The following is a 22,540-nucleotide window of genomic DNA, read 5'->3' as shown; positions in this document are numbered from 1 at the left end:
CTCAGACAAATTACAAAGTTTCAGGGCAACCACTGGGAAAAATTGAGTGTAATATAATTCAAATGACTACTCACTAGAGAATAGAAGCCTAGCTTCTATTTCTCATAGAATAAATTTTTCACTAAGTCTAATGCTAGACTGGCATAGACCCTTCTTTCATGATTAAGCTGTGGTGGGCAAAAATATGAGATTATAACAAAAGTAGTATTTCATGACTTTAAGTCATATCAGTATCATTTAAATACTTCAGCACATAAACATATCTATAAATGTGCTGTCAGGAAATACTATATTAATTTTTATTATATTAAGTCATGTAAGTCTCTACATATAGTTCTCTTTTTAAATAAACTGCAAGTATTGTAAAAATAGCAGCTTTTAATTTCTATTTGGCCAAATTGCATCAGTCGGATAATATATCACTTAAGTATATCCTCATTTGCTACTACTCAATCCACTGTAAATCATGTGTACAAGAAGGAAACTGGGATGAAGACATGGAAGTACATTACTATTAACCTAGAGACCAAGCTGGTTACACTACCTCGAAACCTTCAACGCATTTAGAGTACCCAAAGGGTAGGAGATGAGGGAGGTACAGAGATGAGATGAGCCTGTTAGAGACAGACACAAGACAGAGCAAAATAAAGAAATATAAAGATGAATGACAAAGTTACATACATGTGTAACAATACAATTATTCATGGAAATAGAAAACATGAAGAAAGAAAGGGTAAATACTTAGAAAATGCTGATTAGGTGAACTATACCTCAAAACATGAAAACTATGCACATAATTAAACTTGGAAAAATTAGTATGCCTGAAAATAATTAATGCAATACAAGAAATACCAAATTTAAACACATCATCTTAGAAATATGTTGATTGTAAAGATGTACTCTTGACACTCCAAAACTCGACAACAACAACACAGCCACTTCTGTCAACAATGTCATTCCTGAGTTTTTGGAAGAACAATAATCTTCATTTAATGTTTGCTTCTACATGATTACTTTCTCTCAAGAAATTCTAGAACTGTTTTGTATGTTTATCTTTTTGTTTGAAGGTAGAACATTATTAAGGATAAATCTTAAACCATGGGTATCTCATTTATAAGACTATTATATTTAAAAAACAAGAAAACATAAATATCTAAACACATAAAGGCACCATGCATTAGAAATCAAAAGCAGAGCATTTTTAAAAGAAGTGATTATGAGATAATTGACTATATTTCCAAAAGCATAAATAAACAACATTCACAATACATAGCTGTACATCATTTTTAGGGATGGACTCTACCAAGATCTAAAATGTCAGTACATATCCCGTTCTTCCAAATCTAAAGGTTCTCCAGTGATCAGTGACTTAGCAGAATAAGTTAAAGACTTTTTGCCCTATAACTCTTTTGAGATTTTAAATGAAAGGTATTAGTGGAAAGCATTATAAATAGGAAGAAGAATAGATATGTGAAGGAAAAGGAATAGTTAGAAATTATTAGTAAAGATTAGGATGGAATGAAAATATCCTATACATAAGGAATTTAAGAGTCCCAAATTATTCTCAAAAACAAGAGTTTCACAGAGTAATAACATTTTATAACAGATTGGTAATTGAGATGTCTCAGTATGTGATTGTATAATCTAAATAATAAATACAAATTTATTTTATTTTCTAGATCACATGATACATCTTATTTATATTTTTAGAAAATCTTTCTGGTTTCAAGAAATTATTTGAATATTCTTGATATATTTATATTGATTACTTGCCACCCTTATGTTTTTCAGAGTTCTAATGTCAACGTGGGTATTATTTTTCTATTATTTTTGCCATTGTTTTGCCAAATATAACTGTCACTTTTTATTGAAACATCAGAATTAGGCATTTAGTTCTCACAGTTTTGATGCTTAATGAAAAGTGAAAGTTAAACACAACATGGTGACATTAAAAATGCATGGTGAATCCATACTGTTCCACATCTTAGTCCTGAATAGAATACCCAGAATATCAAGAAAAACTTATACGCAAAGTAAAGTAATGTATTTGGAGATAAAATTAACAACTTGTCACAAATTCCTCAAAAGGTGTGAAAAAAAGCCATGGTCTTGGGGAGTATAAAAACAAGGAAATACATTATCTTGTTAACTTAATTCGTACAACAAGAAAGATTCATATTAGAAAGTCTTGTACAGTGTCTGAATATTTAACCCTTGAGAATGCTACCAAGATAACATGCTCAGCAATTCAGTTAAAGAAATTAAAAATCTTATTCTAAATTACTCTTTTGGACTTTTTTATGTAAACAGCAGCTCATTTTTGAGGATTCAATTGCTTTACCCCTAAAACAAGAGGGAAATTGTATCTATCTCTATACTTTCAAAAGAAAGTATGATTTGTTGTTGAGTTTCTAGAAAATCCTTTAATTCCTATTCTATAAAAAAGAAAGTCACTCTTTTTTTCACATGAAATATTTTACTGAGCTTTTTAAATAAAAAGAATATTATTTTTACTCTCTTAGATGTTTAAAAATCCCTTTGAATCTCTCTGTATTATGTACTAGAAGTTTAAATCTCTATTACATGTTTTGAAACAGAATGTCAAATCTGTATTTATGGCTATGAATTTCAATTTGTTTGTTTATCTAGAGTTTGGCAGTTTTTAGAGTTCATAAGTAGATTGAGAACCTTAGTAGTAAAGGTCTTTCACACTTTTTACACTGCTGGTAGAGATTTATTTCTAAATTGGTGAAGTCTATACTTATTTTCAGAATTCTCAACACACATAATTATGTAAAGTGTGTGAGGAAGCAAAACAGAGTCATAAGGAGGTGTTATAATCCTAGGCTTAGAAAACCAATTCTGACAGCATACTCTACAACAATACTTAATTGGTTTTTTTTTTTTTTTTTTTTTTTTTTTTGTCTTTTTCATTTTTACCGGTACCAGGGATTGAACTCATGACCGCCTGCTTGCAAGGCAGGTGCTTATGCCACTGAGCTAAATCCCCAGCCCCCAACAATACTTAATTGGATATATGTGTTATTATATGTGTTTCCAAGTTTTTATTACCCTAACGTATGCCCTGAAAAGATTTGTATGTGTTTAGATAAAGGCTGATTGTACAGATGGTAACGGAATCACTCAGATCCTAGTTTTTGGAAAAACTAAGCTATTTCCTGAATAAGACAAAAAACAAGCTTTTGGAAAAACTTGTATCTGTATGTATCTATATGTGGACTTGTGATTCACTGCTATAATTCTATTATGTCTTCCAGATTTAACAGAAGTTTAAAGTAGTAACAGTAAATCTAGAGCCACATAATATTATAACAAAGAGTTGATCCAGTAAATTTCATACACTCCTCCCTTAAGAGAAGAAAAATGCAATTTAAGTTTTGTATAGTAAATATTAACCACAACCAAATTAGAGATGCAGATTATAGCTAATTTAAAATCTGAAATTATTGCTTTTTTGAAGAAAAACCATGTGTTCCTTACAGAAATATATTTTTTGATCTCCAGTAAAAGTGATAAAGTGAAGGTAAAAATTTATCTTTCCAAACTGTGCTTGATGGAGCTGGAGATATAGCTCAGAGGCATAAGTGTCTGCCTGGCAAGCACATGGTCCTGAGTTTGATTCCTGGTACAAAAAAAAACAAAACGCTGTGCTTGAATTGGAAAGTAGTTCATGGGTATATTTTGTTAAGATTTTTCTGAATCATATAGTAAAAGCCCCTAGTCAAAATTAGTTAATATCTGAGTCAGTTCTCTTAATATTATCAACCCAAATGAATACTAGCACTGCAAAAAACCCACTGAAGTTTATATTTCTCAAATTATGTCTCATTTTCTCATTAATGTAAAACATACACTTTAAATCGAATTTAGAATATGAATATATTTCAAATATATTATTTAACTCAAAACAAGTTATACATCATCAAAGTATTCAGTGGGGTCTACAAATACAAGTTAAGATATTCCCCAAAATACTCAGAACACTAGTGAATTTTTTGTCGGCACAATCACAGATTCCTTTATCTAACAGCAGTAACGTGTTCAGTCTTTGAAGGTCTTAAAAAAAGTATTTAAAATGTAATTTTGCCATTCAAGATTGGTTCTTATTCTGAAAGAAAATTTCATTAAACCATAAATTATGTATTTCATATTTGAATATATATATGATTCAATAATATGAAAATTGTGATACAAAGCAAACTGCAGAGAAAACTCATTTTCATACATTTGTATTTAGGTAACTCTGAGCCTTTTTAAAAACAAAATCACATAAGATATTCCATGCTTTTAATACATGTGCTTTAGTCCATTTTTGGAAACCAGTCTATTTAAATATTTGCAAAGACATTAATTTCATCTTTTAGAAATGCAAATTTTGTATAGTTGATGAAAAATTTAACCAATTGATATTATTTTCATACCAATTTCATTTTCCTCCATGAAACTAACAGAAAATACAAATAACATTACTAAACAACTTCCTTGTGTAAATGGTGAAAGGTTAATCAGATGTAAAAGAAAACAAAGGCTGTAGAAAGCATAAAATGAGCATAACTGCTGGAAAGCAGTGCTCATCTGTGTTGCCATGTGACGATGGCAAGTGAGGAGGCTCCTTAGACCCTGGAGATGTTGCACTGCAGACAGTAATGAGCTCACACGCTAGAATCAGTCTTCATATTCTGGAGAGCCACATCCAAGGTACCAGTGGGTCTTTTGATCATTATCTCCAATGGAGTTTGCTGACTATGAACAACAGGAAGCCAGTGTCTTTTCCTTTTTTGTTTTAACTAAAAGCCCAGTTATAGCATAATTTGAAGAACCACATTATTTTCTCAAGCTATGCAGACACTAGAACCTTGTTCCAGATGTGTAGATGCTTCATTTTTTTATTGTATTTGAACCTTTAAATTCTTTGCATTTTTTCATGAACCTTTCAAGAAATTTAAAATCTTTGTTAAAATTCCTACAATTTGGTGCTTGAAAACCAGACATGTACAGCACATACATAGGAAAAGAAACAATTCTACATTATACATTTCATAAAACATTTTCAAATTAAATATGTGTTAAAGATTTACACATATTTTGATATTTCAGAGACCTATAATAGATATAAGGAACACAATAAAGAAACACTTACCATTTTTGTCCATAGAATTTGGTTCTGACTGTTTCTTGCCAATGTCAGCAAATGATCGAACAATGGGTATACGGTTGGTGAGTTTCTTCTGATTCTGATGGTGATGCTGTTTCATCAGTGCCTCATGGACCCTGTGACGTACATCTTCATTCAACTGACCTGAGCTCACCTGTTGGTCAAGGACCATATCTGAAGTGGGAAGTAAAATAAACAAATGTAATTTCCTGTTGTAAATGTCCCAGCAGTGAAACAATGACTGCAAAAATGAAGATATTGAATGATATACATCTTGAAATGATTCCTTTGAAAAATCTCTAAATGTGATGTCAACAAACTATTTTTCTTTAGAGAAAATTTGTACAAGGAAAACACACAAGTTTTCACTATAAAAACCACTTGATAAATTTTAAATATATAATTCTTATGGATTAGTTTTTCAAATGGACATAGTTGTATTCTGAAAAGAAATAATGTTTTCTACATTGATGGGAAATAATTTATAGGACTAGTATAAGGATAATTAATATTCATGAATTTAGAAAGTGATTTTGTACTTATTTCAATATGATCTTCTCCCATTTTCCAGTAAAAAGTAATGTCTTTGTTTTCTCTTTATGTGAGCAAAGATCCGTAAGTGAAAATTCAGTTGAAGGAGACTAACAACCTAGTTGTCTGCATTTGCTAAGTAAATAGTTCTCCATATTGCTACTGATATAAAGTCATCCCTTTATAAAGTATTCTTTAAAAATGTGTTTTAAAATCTTTTAAAATCTAAATTGCATAACATAGAAGAGAAGATTTCAGAAGGCTATAACGAAGCAAATTGATATTTACCATACATAGCCCTAGAAATACAAATAAAATAAGTGGTTAAGTAAAAGCATTTTAACTTTCTTAACAATATAAATATCCCCTTAATAAACCTCAATGACTAGTTTTTTTTAAGATTACCACATATTAACTAGTTGATTTTGAAGCACACATTATGTAAAGCAGATCACATTGAACTGTTTTCCACTGCCATTTTGAGTACACTGAAAGTTTTACAGCTAGCAGAATGTTCCCTTACAAATTGTGCTTTGTCTCAGTATATAAAGGAAACAAATTAGAGGGAAAGACATGGGTAATTTACTCTGCCAAAATCTAACTATGTGACCACACAAAGTTAAATAATCTTAGTGTTCTTACTTGTAAAGTAGAAATAATATCTCTCTCCTATTTCTTTGCTAGGAGTAATAATATAAGATGTTATGGTTTGCATCTGGCTGTCCCCTCAAAGTCTCATATGGAAAAGGAGTATGGACATTGCACAGGGGGCTGAATCTAGAGTGCTGATTCATGATCCAATGCTGGGATTAAGAGTGTGAGTGCTGTAACTGTTTTAGGATAAGTAACTTGCATACAATGCCAGAGACATAAAGAGGCTCTCTCTCTCTCTCTCTCTCTCTCTCTCTCTCTCTCTCTCTCTCTCTCTGCTTTTAATGTCTTCTGCTGCCACTTACCATGTGCCACACTACTTTGGATTAAGCTGACAATGGACTGAAACATCTACAAACTGTGAGCTAAATAAACTTTCTCTCCTTTAACTTTGGTTGTCAGGTATTTTGTCTCTGCAGTGGGAAAAGCAACTAAGACATAAGGCAACTGATACTTGGATTGGAATTTGCCTTTGGTAAACATTTCCAAGCTCATAATTTTCTTTGAATTTTCCATTTACTAAATTATGAATCCCTGAATGAAATTTGTGGTGATCTTAGTACACTTGTAATTTTTAATAGAGTATCAAATAAAGTTGGGATTATCAACCAAAAATACAAATACAAATTAAGCTAATTAAAGTGATTCGTTGCATTGACTTACACAACAGAAAGACTAGAGTTGGCTGGCTGTGTTTCATTTCTCTGTGACTCTGTCTGCCTCCTCCTCTTCTATGTGCAAGCTTTAATCTCAAACCGACTTTCATAAAAGGATATCAGCAAAAAGGAAATAAATGTCCTAGTTCATATCTAGCAAGAAATTAGATTATTTATTTCTATTTCTTTTAATCTAGAAGGTTACCCTTTGTAAGTATTCTTTTTTTCTTTATCTAGGAAATTTTCAAAGTCCAACTGACTTAGCCCTGCCTTTTTGAACCAATCACTGATAATGGGGAAGGAATTTGTATAATTAGTAGACTAATGAAGATCTGCTCTTCACTCCAAATCATAGGCAGTCAAGTTTTTTCTGTAATTAAATGAGCAAGATAATAAATATTTTAAGCTTTGTGAGCCATATAATTTCTATCAGAACCATTGAATTCTGCCTTCATAGAACAAAAGCAGCCAGACCATATATATGGAATGTTTGGGATTTGGCCATTATAACTATCTCAAAGATCCCTTTCAATTCTGAAAATGTATATTATAGAATAATATTTAAGTCTCTGCTTCAGTTCTTTTGAGAATCAGTAGCTGTAATACCACTGAATTAATTTGAAATAAAGTAACTGATAAATTGTCAACATATGTTACCCTAAACCTGCTAAGATGAAAGGTAAGAAATTTATGTACAATGTGCATTATATACTTCCATAATATAAGTTTAAAATTGTTATAACTATAATACATCATCATTAAAAGGCAAATCCAACCATTAGCCCAATATGACTCCTAGTTTGGTATTCTATTCAGAATCAAAATTAATTATATAATAAGCTATACACATTTTTATCATTTTTAATTTATTAAAATAATTTATTATTATATTTGTCACAGTCTATCCAGGTTTGAGCATTACAAAAACCCATAGGTTGCTACTAGTTTGTTACTAGATGTTTCTCAGTGATATGCTCTTAATTTCAAAACATTTCATAAGAGAAAGTAAATATTTCTTTTAAAAATATCTCATCGGTTCACTAGTCACACAAAAATACACAGACAACTCCTCTAAAGTATAATTGCATCAAATAATTATTAATTAACAGGAAAAGTTAGTCTTCTTGCTTAAGAATATCTCTTATATTGAGGTGAGATGTAAGTACTAAAGAGAATCTGATTTAGTAATCACTTACATTGTTCTGTTCACCACTATAATATTCAGTACTAACTTGAATAATAGGGAAGGATAATGGAACATAATGGCTTTAAGCCCACAGTCAAGTCCTACAATCTCAGCAGGCTATGATGTGTAAATAATAGAGCTAGGTCGCCAAAGTACAATGCCAGGATTGCAATAAAAAGCAAGAAGATAAAGGATAAATAGGTCATACTGTTCTAATGTTAGACTCTAGAAAAACTAGCAGCGCTTATGTGAAAGGGCTTCAGAAAAACAAAAATTGTTTTTCATCCCAATTAGGTAATTATTTTATATCAGTCCATCTTGATGACCAAAACACTTGAGAATTTGAAAATATTGTATATATCTTTGTCTTCCTCAAGATTCTCATGTAACCTTAACTTCAAATTATAATGAGGGTTAAGCAATGGATATTAAATTTCTAAACTGTACTTTTTGTTTGCTAACAACATGAATACTCAGTAATGTGAGTAGTAAAAACATAAACAGTTATAGAATACTTCGCTTCTAGACCAAGGATTGTCATAATGCAAATACATTTTACAAAATATGTTACTTCTATATCTCCAAATCTTCGGATTACACTCAGTGAAACAAACTTCTATGAAATATTTTAAACAACAAAAGTCATTTTAATGAGCTGAGAGGTATGATTGATAATTGTCCATGGCACTAACTTTAGTTTGATTTTAACTTCTTCCCAACTCTCACTGACAGAATCAGGGTAAAGTGTTCACTCTGCCAAGAGAATATTTCCATTTTTAAGTTTTATAATGCTGAATTTCAAAGAGATTAACATAGAGCATAAAATTGTCTACAATATACATGAATATAATTAGGAAGCATTTCCAATATAATTAATTCCATGTCAGAATAAGTCATGATAGGAAAATATATCTGGAGATTTGGAGATCTGAAAAGGTTAAGTAACATTTTGAAGTTTAGATTTATTGAATTCTTTGAAACATTGAGAAATAGATATATTTTAAATTAACTTGATCCAAAAGAAAATCCTACTTTAATTATAACAGAAATTCTTGACAAGCCTGCCAGATATAAATGGGATTTTCTGCTACTAAGTCTCCAAAAATCTCTTTAAGGAATTCTCTGAGTCTGTTAAAAACATATCATAACACTGATATAAAAATATTTGATCATTCCAAAACAATATCTAGGTTATTTTTCTCTGAGTCTGTAAAACATTAGTACTTCAGAGCCTATGCGTTCCCAAAGAACTAAGTTTAGTGTCCTTATTCATAAATCATTAAATCTAGCTTTTGAAAATTTAAAACTAATGACTAACATATGTTCCTAGTTCATAACTCCCTAACATATTGAAAAGTAGAAACTGGAGGTGCAAAAAAATTTTCAGTTCTTATGGTTAATCTCTATAGCCCAAATAATCACAAAACAAAACAAAATGTCAAAAGACATTATTTCCTTTCTGTAAATTTCACATTTAATATATTATCTTCAGTTTATCTTTCTTTTAGACCAGAGAAATAGGTTCCTTTCTACCTTATGATTGCTGTGTTAATAAAACATAATAATGGATAAGAATAATTTGCAGTTTGAAGTCTTAAAACATAAAGTATACCTTTTACACAACTGTCACAGCATGAAGATATCAACAAATATAAACAAGAAAGCAATTACAAACTATAAGGAGAAAATATTTAATGAGATTTTTTTGAGGGCAGAAAAATATCTTATTTTAAATAGTCAAGTGGCAATTGTTCAGTGAGAATGAATCTCTAATTAACTATTGAAAAGGTAAGGTAAAAATGATCAACAAAAATATTTATAATTATATTTTTCTATATGATGTTAGCTGTAAAATACTAACCTATCCTAAATGACATTTTACAAGGTGCTCTTTACTGAAAATGGGACATTCAAGTTCCAGTACTTCAGTGTGAGAAAGAAACAGACTAATTAGAAAAGCAGAAAGAATACTACTAACAAGCTATCTGGGGTATTAAGTTTCAGTTGAACTACTTTCATTTTAAGAATAGACTTAAAGAATATAATTTGCTTGAAAAATCGAGATGTAACACAACTAACCATCACAGCCTACACTGAGCTTGAGCAAGAAGGCTAGAGTCTTAGCAAAGAAAACAAAACAAAAACCCCACTGTGTTAGACCATAAAACTGAACTAACATCAGAGCTGTAATCAAATTCCTGAGAGATTTCCTGATAGGAATACCTCCTAAGGAAGGATTATAAATTAACAAATTTCAAGCTTGATAAGGAATGATGGGTATGCTCTGAGGCTAATTTTGCCAAGTTGAGGAATTTGACGACCTTGTTGTATATAGCCAGTACAAAATTATTTTAGAGGAATGAATTTTCAAATATAATGCAATCACTGAATTAAGCAGTAGAAACAAACTCCTCAGGGCAAATCTTTAACCTTGTGAATGTTTGTTTATTTATGAAGTAAGGATAACAATAATAACACCAAAGGAAGTCTACCAAGAATATCAAAAGTTAACGGTACAAAATGAAGAGGATCCTAAACTTCAAAGTACCACGAAAACCCAGTCATGTAATTTCTAATTAAAATACAATATGTCTAGTGGATAGCAGCAAGACCTCAAAATGTGAAAGTAAGAAACTGAGAGTTACCATTTCTTCATTCTTAGGAAGTTTCTTAATTCTAAATTAAGCAATTTCTTTAAGCCATGATTTAATGCAAACTGTCACTGCTGCACACTGTGTTCTTTCCGAATATCAAGCTATATCTAACTCGCTGCAGATTTTTACACAACACATATATTTCAAAGGGTTACTTTTCTATTTGTGGCATATAAAACTTAGGGATATTAAAATTTATCATGCCTAGCTTGGAGTATTTTGTAGTTTCCGTTTAGGGAGTTTCCTTTGTTATGGAAAAAATTGAATCAACATAGCTAGGAGCTCAGGAGAAGAAAGGAAATTTTATTAATGCTAGCAAACCCAGAGGAGTAATCTCCAAACTCTAAAGTCTTGATTACAGAAAGCTTGTCTTACTTATAGGGCTATGAACAGAAATTACAAGAATTTTGTTGGAGGCCAGGATACAATAGGTATTTGTGATAACCTATTTGTGCTGGTTGTATATGTAGCAAGTTGTTTTTGGCACAGTCACAGGAGCTTGTAAATTTAAGGTAACAAATCATATCATTTAGCTGAGTGCAGTGGCAGAGAACAGAATGACTGCAGGTTTATTTATCAAATTGGTAGCAGGTAAGTCAGGATTTCTGCTTTACTCCTCTATCTTGATGCTCCTCAGGGACTTAGAGAGGTGTCACCATTTCAGTCTATTAGAGACTGATGAGGGTAGGCAGGACCTAAGTACATCAAACTTGGATAACCTGGGGGGGGTCTCTTACTGGAGAGCTGTGTGAGTTAATTTCTGAATTAAATTATGTGCACAGGAAATTATCCAGTAACCCATAAGAAAGAGAATTCCAATAGTAATGAACAGGGAAGTAAGTATGGAAGCCATTGAGTCCTTCTAGTTGCCAAACTATTGTTCTAGTGTACTTGTAAAGGGGCCATTAATTCCTGCATTTTGGCTGGTTTTCTAACAGGGTGTTCAGCCTTGGAAGGCTTCGGTAGTAGTGTTATCAGGGACAGTGTTGTTTGGGACAAAAGTACACCATGCGGTTTCTATCATAATACAGACACCATCTTTTTTGTTAGAACCGTACCCAGTGAGTCTGTTTTTCCTGGCCATCTGGCTGGCTGGGCCTGAGTAGTTTAGATATTTTCTTTATAGCATCTTAGTATAACCCTTTGATGATAGTATATGTTATAGTATATATGGTTTATCCAATTTATATTTTTGTTGATAGTAACCAATTAGAACTTTTAAATCCTGCAGCTACTAGGTTTTGAGCTTTAAGTTCATTAGGTACTACTCACTGAATACGGATTGTGTCCATGTAAACAATAGTGTCAAAGGAACCTGGGGTTGATTTATTGGGCAGCATTTATTTTATACATGTGAAGAATCAACAGAAGAGATTGACCTCTGAGAAGTTGTAAAAGGAATAACCAATTGGACCAGGGCACATGTTCCAGTCCAGCCATTGGAAAGGGTCTGGTATAGAGGTTTGTTACATACCTGTAAGTCTCCAGCTAGTCTTGACTCTCCCATCCCCCAACCTGCCTGCTAGAAGCACTACGTAGAGTCTGCAGGGAACTCAGCTCAGCTCCCAAAATTGTCATCATCAACAAACACAGGAAAGAGAGTGGGGGTGGGGTGAGAAAGAGAGAGAGAGATCTCTTTGTGCGAATGGTTTTATCATATTCTCTACATGTACTCAGGCAAAATAAATCCATGCCATGTTGCCTTTACAAGAGCCTGGTGGTCTCTTCGCTTTCCTCTCTTTTTCTGTGTGTTATGATAACCATCAGACATCTCCATGTGGAGTAGTGAGACCCATGGGCTAAATTAGGGCTAAGTCAGTGAAGTATTTTGGGCACATACATCTTGGAGTGTCGCCTACATTGGGCCAGTGTTTTTCATTCCTCTGATGCTTGTACTGAACTTCTAGTTTGGTTGGGTGATCTGACTGAGCAAGGAGGCTAACAGGGTTACAGGGATACCTGAGAGAGCAAAGCTAGAGTCCAACAGGCCTAGTTTAGGTTCTAGGGTTCAGGATTGGAAAACAAGGTAATAAGAGTAGTAACCCCTTTAGTGTTAGATGTTTCCCTACTGCCCCTAGAAAGGGCTGAGAGTAATAAATTCCAAGACTAACAAAGTATACAGTAAAAACATGTATTTTTCTAGTTTTTTCAGTTGGGGGGTAAAAACAGTGGGGGTAAAGCCAGTTGGGCCCAGATGAGCATCGAACATGAAGAAAGGTCATATGAAGAAGGTCAGTCCATGGGGCCTTGATCTCATGGCAAAACTTGGTTAATTTTGTCTTTAAGGTCTGGTTTATCTGTGTTACCTTTTTAGAGCAGTGAGAGTTATATGTGGTATGCAGGTTTTATTTTATTTGAATCAGTTTAGTGAGGTTTTGAATTTTTGTTTGTTTGTTTTTTGCCACAAAGGCCAGTAATTATCACTTCCGAAGGACAGAGGGAGTCCATATCTGGGAAAAATTTCTTGAAGCAAATGCTTTACTTATACTGGAGAACTTTTCTTTTTGGGTGGAGAAAGCTTCTACTCAACCAGAGAAAATATAGCGTAAGACCAGAATACCTGGATAATTTGCTGTGTTTGACTTCCTTGAAGTCTATTTGTATATCTGGATTGGTTTTTCTTTTATTTTAAAGAGGTAAAAAACCAAGGAAAATAAAACAGAATAAAATTAATCAAAATAAGTCAGAATAAGTGATATAGGACTTACAAACCTTATGAAATCAATAATTGTTACCCAAATGCCTTTGCTGTCTTCAAAATAGCTGCAGATACAACCTTTGGACATATCAAAAATTGAACAGTACGGGATAGAATGGAAACAGTAAAAACAAAACAACAAATGCAATAAAGAATCTGAAAACAAGCCAGTAGTAAATATGTAAAGGCTTCCATAACATGTCTTGCTATCTTTCAAATAGCTGCTCATGCCATCAGAGTTAACATAAACAAAACAAAAGAAAATAAACCCAAACCCAAAGGGAAAAACAATGAAAATAATATGGTTTCTGGGTAAGAGGAATCTCCTCACTGTAGGTCATGGTTCTCTCCCTCCACAGTCCACAAATGGTGCTGACTCACAGAGAGGGGCTCTCCGTGCACATGACACTGGTTTCCAGCCAGGGATCAACTCCTGATGAGGCCTGGTTCTCTCCCTCCTCAGTCTGTCAATGGCCAATTTTATCTGCTTTAAGGTCCCCTAATTAGATTAGGCTTTTGACCCATTGATGTCCATGGCAGTAGATGATTATCACTTCAGTGGGTTTCCAGAGGGCAGCAAGAAACTGTAGATCTTTTTTAATGATTTTCCTTTTGTTGAAAGGCATATCTAGAGTCCATATACACGTTTCAGAACAGTTGATGGCCCACAGTTTAGCTTGCTGTACAGACCATCTTTGTGAGAGAGCTTTGACCAAAATAACTTTGTCCAAGATGATCACAGCATATTTAGCCTGTTAGACTCCATTCCTAACAGAGCTGCTTCCATCTGTAAACAGGGTGTACTTCTGCATCTTTTAGGGGACACTACGGGGATCTCCTTAAATCTGGTTGACTCAAGAACAGCTAATCAGTTAAGGCCAAGCAGTCACTGTTTGGAGGGCCTAACTTAGTGGACAAGTACATAGCAGGATTGAGAGGTTTTACTGTCAAAAGAATCAGGCAAGGATTTTGTATAAGAGTCCATGGTACTGAGTGATTTGGCTGTTGGGGAGCCAGAGATGTCCGTGGTTATTCAGGAGTTCCATTACAGCATGTAGCACCTGGTTGGTTAAGTCTCGGCCTACAGTGAGTTTGTCAGCTTTCTTGATCAGAAGAACAGTGGCTGCCAGAGCATGGAGGCAAGAGGGGCAGCCTCAGAACCTGAATCCAACTGCTTTGGCAGGTAGGCCACTGGGTACTACTAGGGGCTGACAGTCTAAGTAAGCATCTTTGTAGCCACATGTTGTTGTTTGGATGAGTAATACATGGAATTCCTAAGGCTAGGACTATAGAGAAGGGTTTTAAAATGTCATTGAAGGCTTTTTCTTGTCTTGGGTTTTAGTCAAAAGCACCAGAGTCTTTTCTAGACAAGCCATTGTGTAGAGGTCTCACTTTTTTTCCCTATGATTGAAACCAAAATGGGGCATATGGTCTCTTTTCTTTCCAGTCCAAGGGCAATGTCTCTGGTTTTAGTCACATCCCAGTAATCTGATTTCTGATTGCAGATTTGTGCCTTTTTCCAAGATACTTTGTAGCCAGTTTCTGTCAGATGTTGCATCAGAGCTTTGTGCATTCCCAGCAAGCAGCTTGCGTGTCACTAGCCAGAAGATTATCAACTTATTAGAAGAGGGTGCAGAGATACTCTGTGCTGGGAAACCAGCTTTGAGGACTTCTCCAAAGAGGGTCAGTGAGTTTTAAATCTTTGGGGAGGTGAGTCCAAATCAGTTGACTTTTGAATCCAGAACTGGGGTTTCTTCATTCAAAGGTGAAGAGGGGCTAGCTGACATGATATGATAGAAAAGGTATCCTTTAGGACCAGACGTGTGTACTGGCAGACTGTGGGTGACAGAAGATTGAGGAGAGTATGCGGGTTTGGGGCTTCAGGACAGAGGGCAACTGCAGCAGCACTGACAGCTCAGAGATCCTGAACTGGATGATATTCTCCACTGGGTTTCTCGGCAGGCAGAAGAGGTTTACTTCAGGAGGTTTGACAGGCTGAGTATTTCGCAGTTCTGAAGCCTTTGGATGTGTGGTTGAATTGTGGTTGAATTTCTAGTCAAGCCTCTCATGGCACAAAGGACTGCTTGATGCAGGCAGCCCAACCTCAGGGGAAGAGGCTCTTAGGAAGTTCTGGGTCGGTTTCATCTGTGAGTGTTCAGCAACTGCCATTTTCCCTCTTGGAGGTCCATGACAGCAAGCAGGAAGTGACTGTGGAGGTGGAAGGACAGAGAAGCAGATTACCCTGGAGAGGTGACGGTGGTCCCTAATTTAGACAGGAAGTCTCTCCCCCAGGAGTGAGATTAGGCACACCAGCAAATAGAAGAACTCATATAATCTGATTTCCTCCAAGACTGTAAGTTCATACCTGGCAGAAGAGGCAAGAGACAGGAGTTCCAGCTGCCCCACTGATGGTAACCTTCCTGACAGAGGGGCAATAGTTTGGATAATTAGAGTGTTCTGTTCCACTGTCTACCAGAAAAGGCATAGGTTGGCCCCCATATGGACATGGACCATGATTTCCTAGTAACTCAGCAGAAGAAAAGAACCTGGTCTGGCCTCATCTGAGTCTATTAGACTGATGAAAGGGTTGTCCTGATCCAGGTTGATGATTTTGAGAATTCTTGTCTTTCAGTCTGATTGGGCATTTATTTTTCTAGTCTATAGCCATTACATCTTACATATTGGTCTTTGACCAGAAGGTATGGTCATCTATCAGACTGAATTTTTTTGTGGTAAGCAAGTGCTTCTTGTGCAATGCAGGCTGCATCAACCATCTGTAGATTTTCTGGGGCCTCAGGGCCAAACAAGAGTGTAGATGCTGTAGGCTTTACAGAGTCTCTCATAGACAGTTGAGGTGCTTTTATCAGGCTTCTGAGTAGCATTAGTAACTTTTGACATACTGATGGGCTTTTTGCCCCTCTCTTTGATGCCTTTGAGAAACACTTGACAATATCTGTGGATTGCTTTGTTTCTCTCATGGTGTTACAGTCCCAGGTCGAGCAGTCATTTGGAAAGACTGAAGTAACCCAGCTATCAGGGTTGACAGTGAGAGAGGGGACTTCTCCCTCCAATCAGTTCTAAGCTTCTGTTAAAATTCAGTAGCATTCTTCAGTTGCTGTACAGAGTCAGAAGGAGTTGCTGACAGTCATCTCAGGTGGGCATTAGATGATGACGTCTGGCCAGGATAGGCATTTAAGGGCAGGTGTAGAGAAGAAGTCTCCAGTGGGATCACAGGCAATGACTGACTGGACTCTTTGGACTTGGGGATGGAGAGGCAGGCTAGTGTGGTATCAGATGAACTTGCAGAAGGCTGGCAACAGAAGGACTGGTGGCTGGTACCAGTCCAGTTGTTTGGGAGTAGAGGAGCCAGACTGGTCTGGTGAAACTGTATGCTCTGGCAGCAGCTATGGTAGCCAATAAGCAATGATACATCTGCCAAGGAGGAATCCTCAGGAAAAATGGGGTTTTGTTCAGGGAGTCTTGTTTAAGAACAGAGCCAGTTGTTTCATTTTAACTTTGTAATCATTAGAAAAAAAGCCTTTTAAAAAATTCTTTAAGATATATATTCCAGAATTATAAGTTTTGACTAGTTAGATCCCATCCTATCTCCCTATGTGTATGTGGTGTTACCTTGTTCAGAAAAAAAGAGACAGACAAAGGGGTTGCCCTCTTTGGTAGAAAATCAGTCTGATGCTTGAAGAGCCACTCCTCTATCGGGGACTGAGGTCTATCTTAGCAATAGGTACAGCTGTATCCATAGGCCAGGTCTCTGACCCCCATTACAGAGGTTTGAGCCACCACTGAACCAAATGATAGACCATGGAACTATAGAACAAACCCATTCGAACTCCATAGCTCAAAGCTGTGGAGGTACAGAACTGGCCATCTGAAGCAGCTGGGTTTACCTGGGATGATGTACATTCACTCACACATTCAACCAGAGATTAAAACATTCCACCTTCAACCCAGAAAACAGAAACTGGCTAGAAGATGACCGTGCTCCACTTCCATCCTTGATTTGGGATGGGCTGACTATCAGGAAAACACAAAAACCCAGGATGCCTTACTGTGATTCAGAAATCCAGGGGTTCCAATGCACCAGAAATTGTTGTGGGAAAAATTGAATCAATAGTAGCCAGGAGTTCGGAAGAAAGGAAATTTTAATGCTAGTAAACCCCAAAGAAGTAATCTCCAGAGTCTGAGGTCCTGTCTTATTTATAGGGTGGTGAAGTTACAACAAGATAAGCTTGTTAGGGTCAGGTACAGGCACATGTATGCACTCATATGTATATGTATATGTATATGTATATGTATATGTATATGTACATAAAATTATGGCCTTCAAGCATTAAAAGAATTGCCACTGAAATCTCTTCATGTGGAGTAAGAATACTTCATTCATAAGTCCAGCTACAACTAAAGTGACTGAAACCATGTCTTGATGGTGATAGTCACATCATCCCCCAAAATAAAGATAACAAATGCATGAAGCTACAGTTATGTTGGTCATGGGCTGATTAGACATTAGTACATCGAGATGTCTTATTTAAGGGGAACGAGTGAGTGATCTTAGTGTTATGGCACTGAAGTAAGAACCAGATGTCTCTTAAAAATCTTTAGTAGAAACTCTCCACATGTTATGGGCTGGGGGTGAGCCTCTCTAGTGGGCTGCTGGTTTCATGGAGGATGGTAGATTAAGAGGTTGATCATGGGAAGAGGATAGTCGTATTGACAAGGACTTAATTGATTTGATGGGACATGCCTAAAGATGGAATGAATGTATTACGTAATATAGAATCACAGGATTTTGGAATTGAATAGGCATATTGTTGAGAAGTTAAAGTGAAGTAAAGGATTGCAATGGTTTATGTACGTTCAAGGTTTATTGTACTTGCTTTATATCCGTGGGGTTGAGGATTTAATGTTAATTAAATGTCTGATGATTTATATCTTATGTTACATGTTATGCACTAGTACATTTATTAATGAGGACGTGCATTAATGTGCTACGTACATAGTTGGGGTGTGGTTACACTATATGAATGTGTATCCGCCAGTGTCAAAGAATAGTTCAACAAGAAAATAAGTTTTGGGTACTGATGGTATGAGTTTTGTTTCTTCCTTGAATTAGGTATTTGTGATGACCATAGTTATATATGTAGCAAGTTGTTTTTTAGCACATTTACAAAAGTTTCAGTTTAACAACAAATCATATAATTTAGTTGAGTTCAGTGGCAAAGAACAGCATAACTACAGCTTTATTTAACAAAATGGGTGCAGGTAGATCAAGATTTCTGCATCACCTTAGTAATAAGAGTAAAGACATATTTCTATATTTGTTGTTCTTCACATGTATATGTTGATGTATGTCTATACATAAAAAAGGCCACAATAAATATTTTAAGTTGATCAAACCATTAAAATTTTGACAGCATCTATTTCAAGATATCTCTTTTTTCTAGACACCTTGATCTAATAGTTTAGGAATGCTAAACCTAGTACTTTGTGAATACACAGGTTCTGAAGTATTAATGTTTTACAGAAGTCTAGAGGAAAATAATCTAAATGTTATTTTGGAATGACCAAGTATTTTTATATCAATATAAGAGAAGGAACGATGGCTGGAAGTCAGAGGTCCTTAGAATATGGGGCAATCTGGAAACAGCACTGTATGGATTAGATCTTAAGTATTCTGGCAAAAGCTCATGTGTTCACAGATGGGGCTTTTGGAAATTGATTGAATCATGGAGACAATGTATTCATCGGTGGACTCATCTATTGGGAACCACAAATTGTAAATTGAAACATCCAGACTCATTCTTGTCCTGTGCTTGAGCTGGACTAGAAGACAGACACACCTGCTCTTTTCTGGTCACAGCTGGAAGCCCTAGAGCTGATGACTGCTGTGGCACGCACAGGACTGGAGATAACAAGCATCTGGGGAAACTACTGTTTCCTTACTGCCCTCCTCTCTGTCTTTGTCCTTACAAGAATGCTTTGTTCCCACTAGCCTGCTGTATCCACATTACTGTTCCAGGAAGTACCCACCGCTGTTCACTCACTGACCTTGACTCAGATGTAGTGAATAAATACCAAGGTTCTGAGTGATCTGAGAACAGCTAGTCATCCTAGATCTCTGCCTGCACCCCTATTTTGTCTCTTGCTCTTTTTTTCTGCCTTAGGCAGTAACTCTGAGCCCGATACTGGGGACTCACTACAGGGATCCTGATAGCTGGTGCTGTGAAAAGGTTTCTAATATTAATTCATTGATATTTTCAAAACTGAAAATACAGTGAAAAGGTAGTGTCTGGTAAAAGGAGGTGGGTCACTGGCAGGATAAACTGGAAGGTGAATTGTTCTCCCCAACCCCTCTCTGTTTTGGTCTTCTCTCTTTTTTGTCCACTCTTTCCTCTGTTGTATCTTTCCACTGTGCCTTTCCTGTTTTACAATCAACTAATCATGATCTGAATCCTCTGAAAACTTCAGCCAAAATAAACCTTCCTCCTTATATTGTGTCAAGAATTTTTGTCCCAGCAGTGGGAAGATAACTAATATAGACACTTACCTCATGGTACTATTTAAAGAATAAATTAGACACATTATTTTAAACAATACTATTTTTAACATTAATTTTTAACAATAATTAAATGCATTCTTTATTTTTTTCTGATTTTAGGAACATACACAAACATAGTTCTAAGATTTTTTTCATCCCTACAATACAATGAAAATGTTGACGTCTCCTTTAAGTTCTTTGGCATCACAGACAACTCTCATATAGAAGGACCTTTTTTCTCAAAGCAGGATATTTTAAGAATTTTCCTCAAAATTTGTTTTTCAAATTTTCCATTAATAACTTCATTTATACTTTAAAAATCAATTTATGCATATTTATATGATTTTGTTTTACTGTAATATGTTGGTCTTCCACTTTGAAAGATACAGGAGTCCTTTGACTCTATTTCCTTAGCAGCAATTTATTCTGTAAATATAATTGCTTTTGTTACATAGTCATAATTAAATTTCAAGGTTTGAACATAAGTCACTCATCCTAGAACTAAACATCATATCAAATCATGAAACACGTATCACCTGGGAGTGCATCATTTCGCTTGCCTTGGAATGCAAGTCTTAATTCATTTTAAAATAAATGGACATCTTTCTGTGTCAATTCCAAATCAATGTTTTTCCTATTTACTGAAATTTTTCATATAGTTATTTCTTCTATTAAAATATTGGAAAATCACTCTCTAGCTGAGAATGCTTTCTTCCTTCAATTTTCTAATAGTAATAGTCTAAATATGATAATGAAAAACAATGAATATTGAATGTTGATCAGAGTCTCTAAGTTCTTACTCCTCACTTCTCCATGGCAGGAAAGATCATATTTCTCTGACATTTGAGTTCTTGTGTCTCTACACAAGATAAAACAGGAGACAATAACTTTTAAGACCCCAGATTTTTAAGATACACTTATCATACAATGTTATATTTTAAAGTTCACATATATATGGAATTATAAAGAAAAGAGTAACAAACATCAAATGAATCCATGAGAATGAAATAGACCCAGGAGAAAAAAGATATACCTGCAATTTCTTCTAAAGTATTAGCGTGCATGTCCAGCAACACAGTTCCATTCAGAATACAACTTCTCAACTCAAACAAGCTGTGCAATGAAAGAGTAGCCACATATGGCTTGCTCCACCTCTCCCCACCATCTTCCACATCTTCTTCAAACTTCAACCACCTACACAGACAAACAGTCTTATCAATACATTGCATGCTGTATTACAAATGAATGACCTGCAGTCAGAATAATAGAAGGCCTAGCTCTGGAGAAGCATTTTAATAAAAAATATTTAACCAGAAGTCACCATGATTCTGTTGTAGAACTAAAAGAGAGAGAGAGAAAGAATACCTTTTTTATGAAAAGTCAATAGTAATTGAAAATGAAAATGAAAAAAAATACTCCTTTTTGCTTATGGGGAAATTTTAAACTTGAGTATTTTACTTCTTGGTAATTTTCCCATTGGATCTGTGAGTAATGTAGCATAATTTGGGGCCTATTTCTATAGGAAACATCCTTATAAGGCTTGTTTGAGGGAAATCAAACACCTTTTGCTCAGACATCTTTTGCTCAGTGTTCCAACCAGGGATGAAAACAGAAGAATTATAGTATTGTCCTGCCCACTAGGAGACAACCACCTTCTTAGAGTGAATACATACATGCCATTGCTTATGAGAAAGATGAACAGGAGAGATAAAGATAAACCAGTGGTTTTTACTACTCTGGCAGGAATCATTTAGCTCTTTATGGACTCGCATGCTAATCCTAGTAGATGATTAATTTAATTCCACCATTTGAAATTAACCCCAGCCTAAATTGCCCCTTTGTTTTCCCATTCCCCACCATTCCCCTAATCATACTGCTTTAAGCCATTTGGAAAAATATTTCCTCTCTCCAAGTAATATCTTATAAGTTCTCTACATGATATATTACTATTATTTAAATCTAATCAAATGATAAATATGTGAGAGTAACTAGACAGAGAATCAAACAGATCTGCCAAAATTAACTAGCCAACAGAATTTGTCAGAATGATTATATCCAGAGTAGCAAAAAAAATCAAGAAAGTTATAAATCTGTCCCTAGAGTTTGGGAAGGATCAAAAGAAAGCATTATCTTGGATGAACAGGAAACTAATGGGAAAGAACAGCTACAACTGCCAAAACTTTATGTGATAAAACAAATATGCCAACAGAAAACATAAGTTAGAACAACTTATAAGCTATCCTAAATCACTGATAGTGTCTTTTAAGGCCAGCAATTTAATAAAACAATACTAATTCACAGCAGCTTTCATATTGTTTATTCTTCAAATTTATCAACAACTGTTACAGGGACATAATGCTTCATGTATCATGTGGTGATCATGAGTATTGTTGCTGAGCCATAAATGGTTTCTGTCCTTTCTACTGAATTTA

General features: G+C 35.0%; 1 protein-coding gene across 14 annotated transcripts in view; it reads right to left on the bottom strand.

The window, feature by feature from the left end:
* Nucleotides 1-22,540, bottom strand: part of Slc4a10 (solute carrier family 4 member 10) — a 288,459-nt gene that overhangs the window by 79,188 nt on the left and 186,731 nt on the right. For all 14 annotated transcript variants that reach the window (XM_063259159.1, XM_063259164.1, XM_063259163.1 and 11 more), the window contains 2 exons: nt 21,142-21,302; nt 5,162-5,350 (listed from right to left, as the gene is read on the bottom strand). In XM_063259159.1, coding sequence (XP_063115229.1) covers nt 5,162-5,350; nt 21,142-21,302 — 350 coding nt within the window. The remainder of the gene's footprint in view (nt 1-5,161; nt 5,351-21,141; nt 21,303-22,540) is intronic.

This window comes from Cavia porcellus, unplaced genomic scaffold (genome assembly GCF_034190915.1).
Source record: "Cavia porcellus strain 051 isolate PalLab524CR breed Dunkin Hartley unplaced genomic scaffold, mCavPor4.1 scaffold_12, whole genome shotgun sequence".
Classification (NCBI taxonomy): Eukaryota; Metazoa; Chordata; class Mammalia; order Rodentia; family Caviidae; genus Cavia; species Cavia porcellus.
Note: the sequence above shows the minus strand (reverse complement) of the source record. Positions and strands in the feature narration are given on the sequence as shown.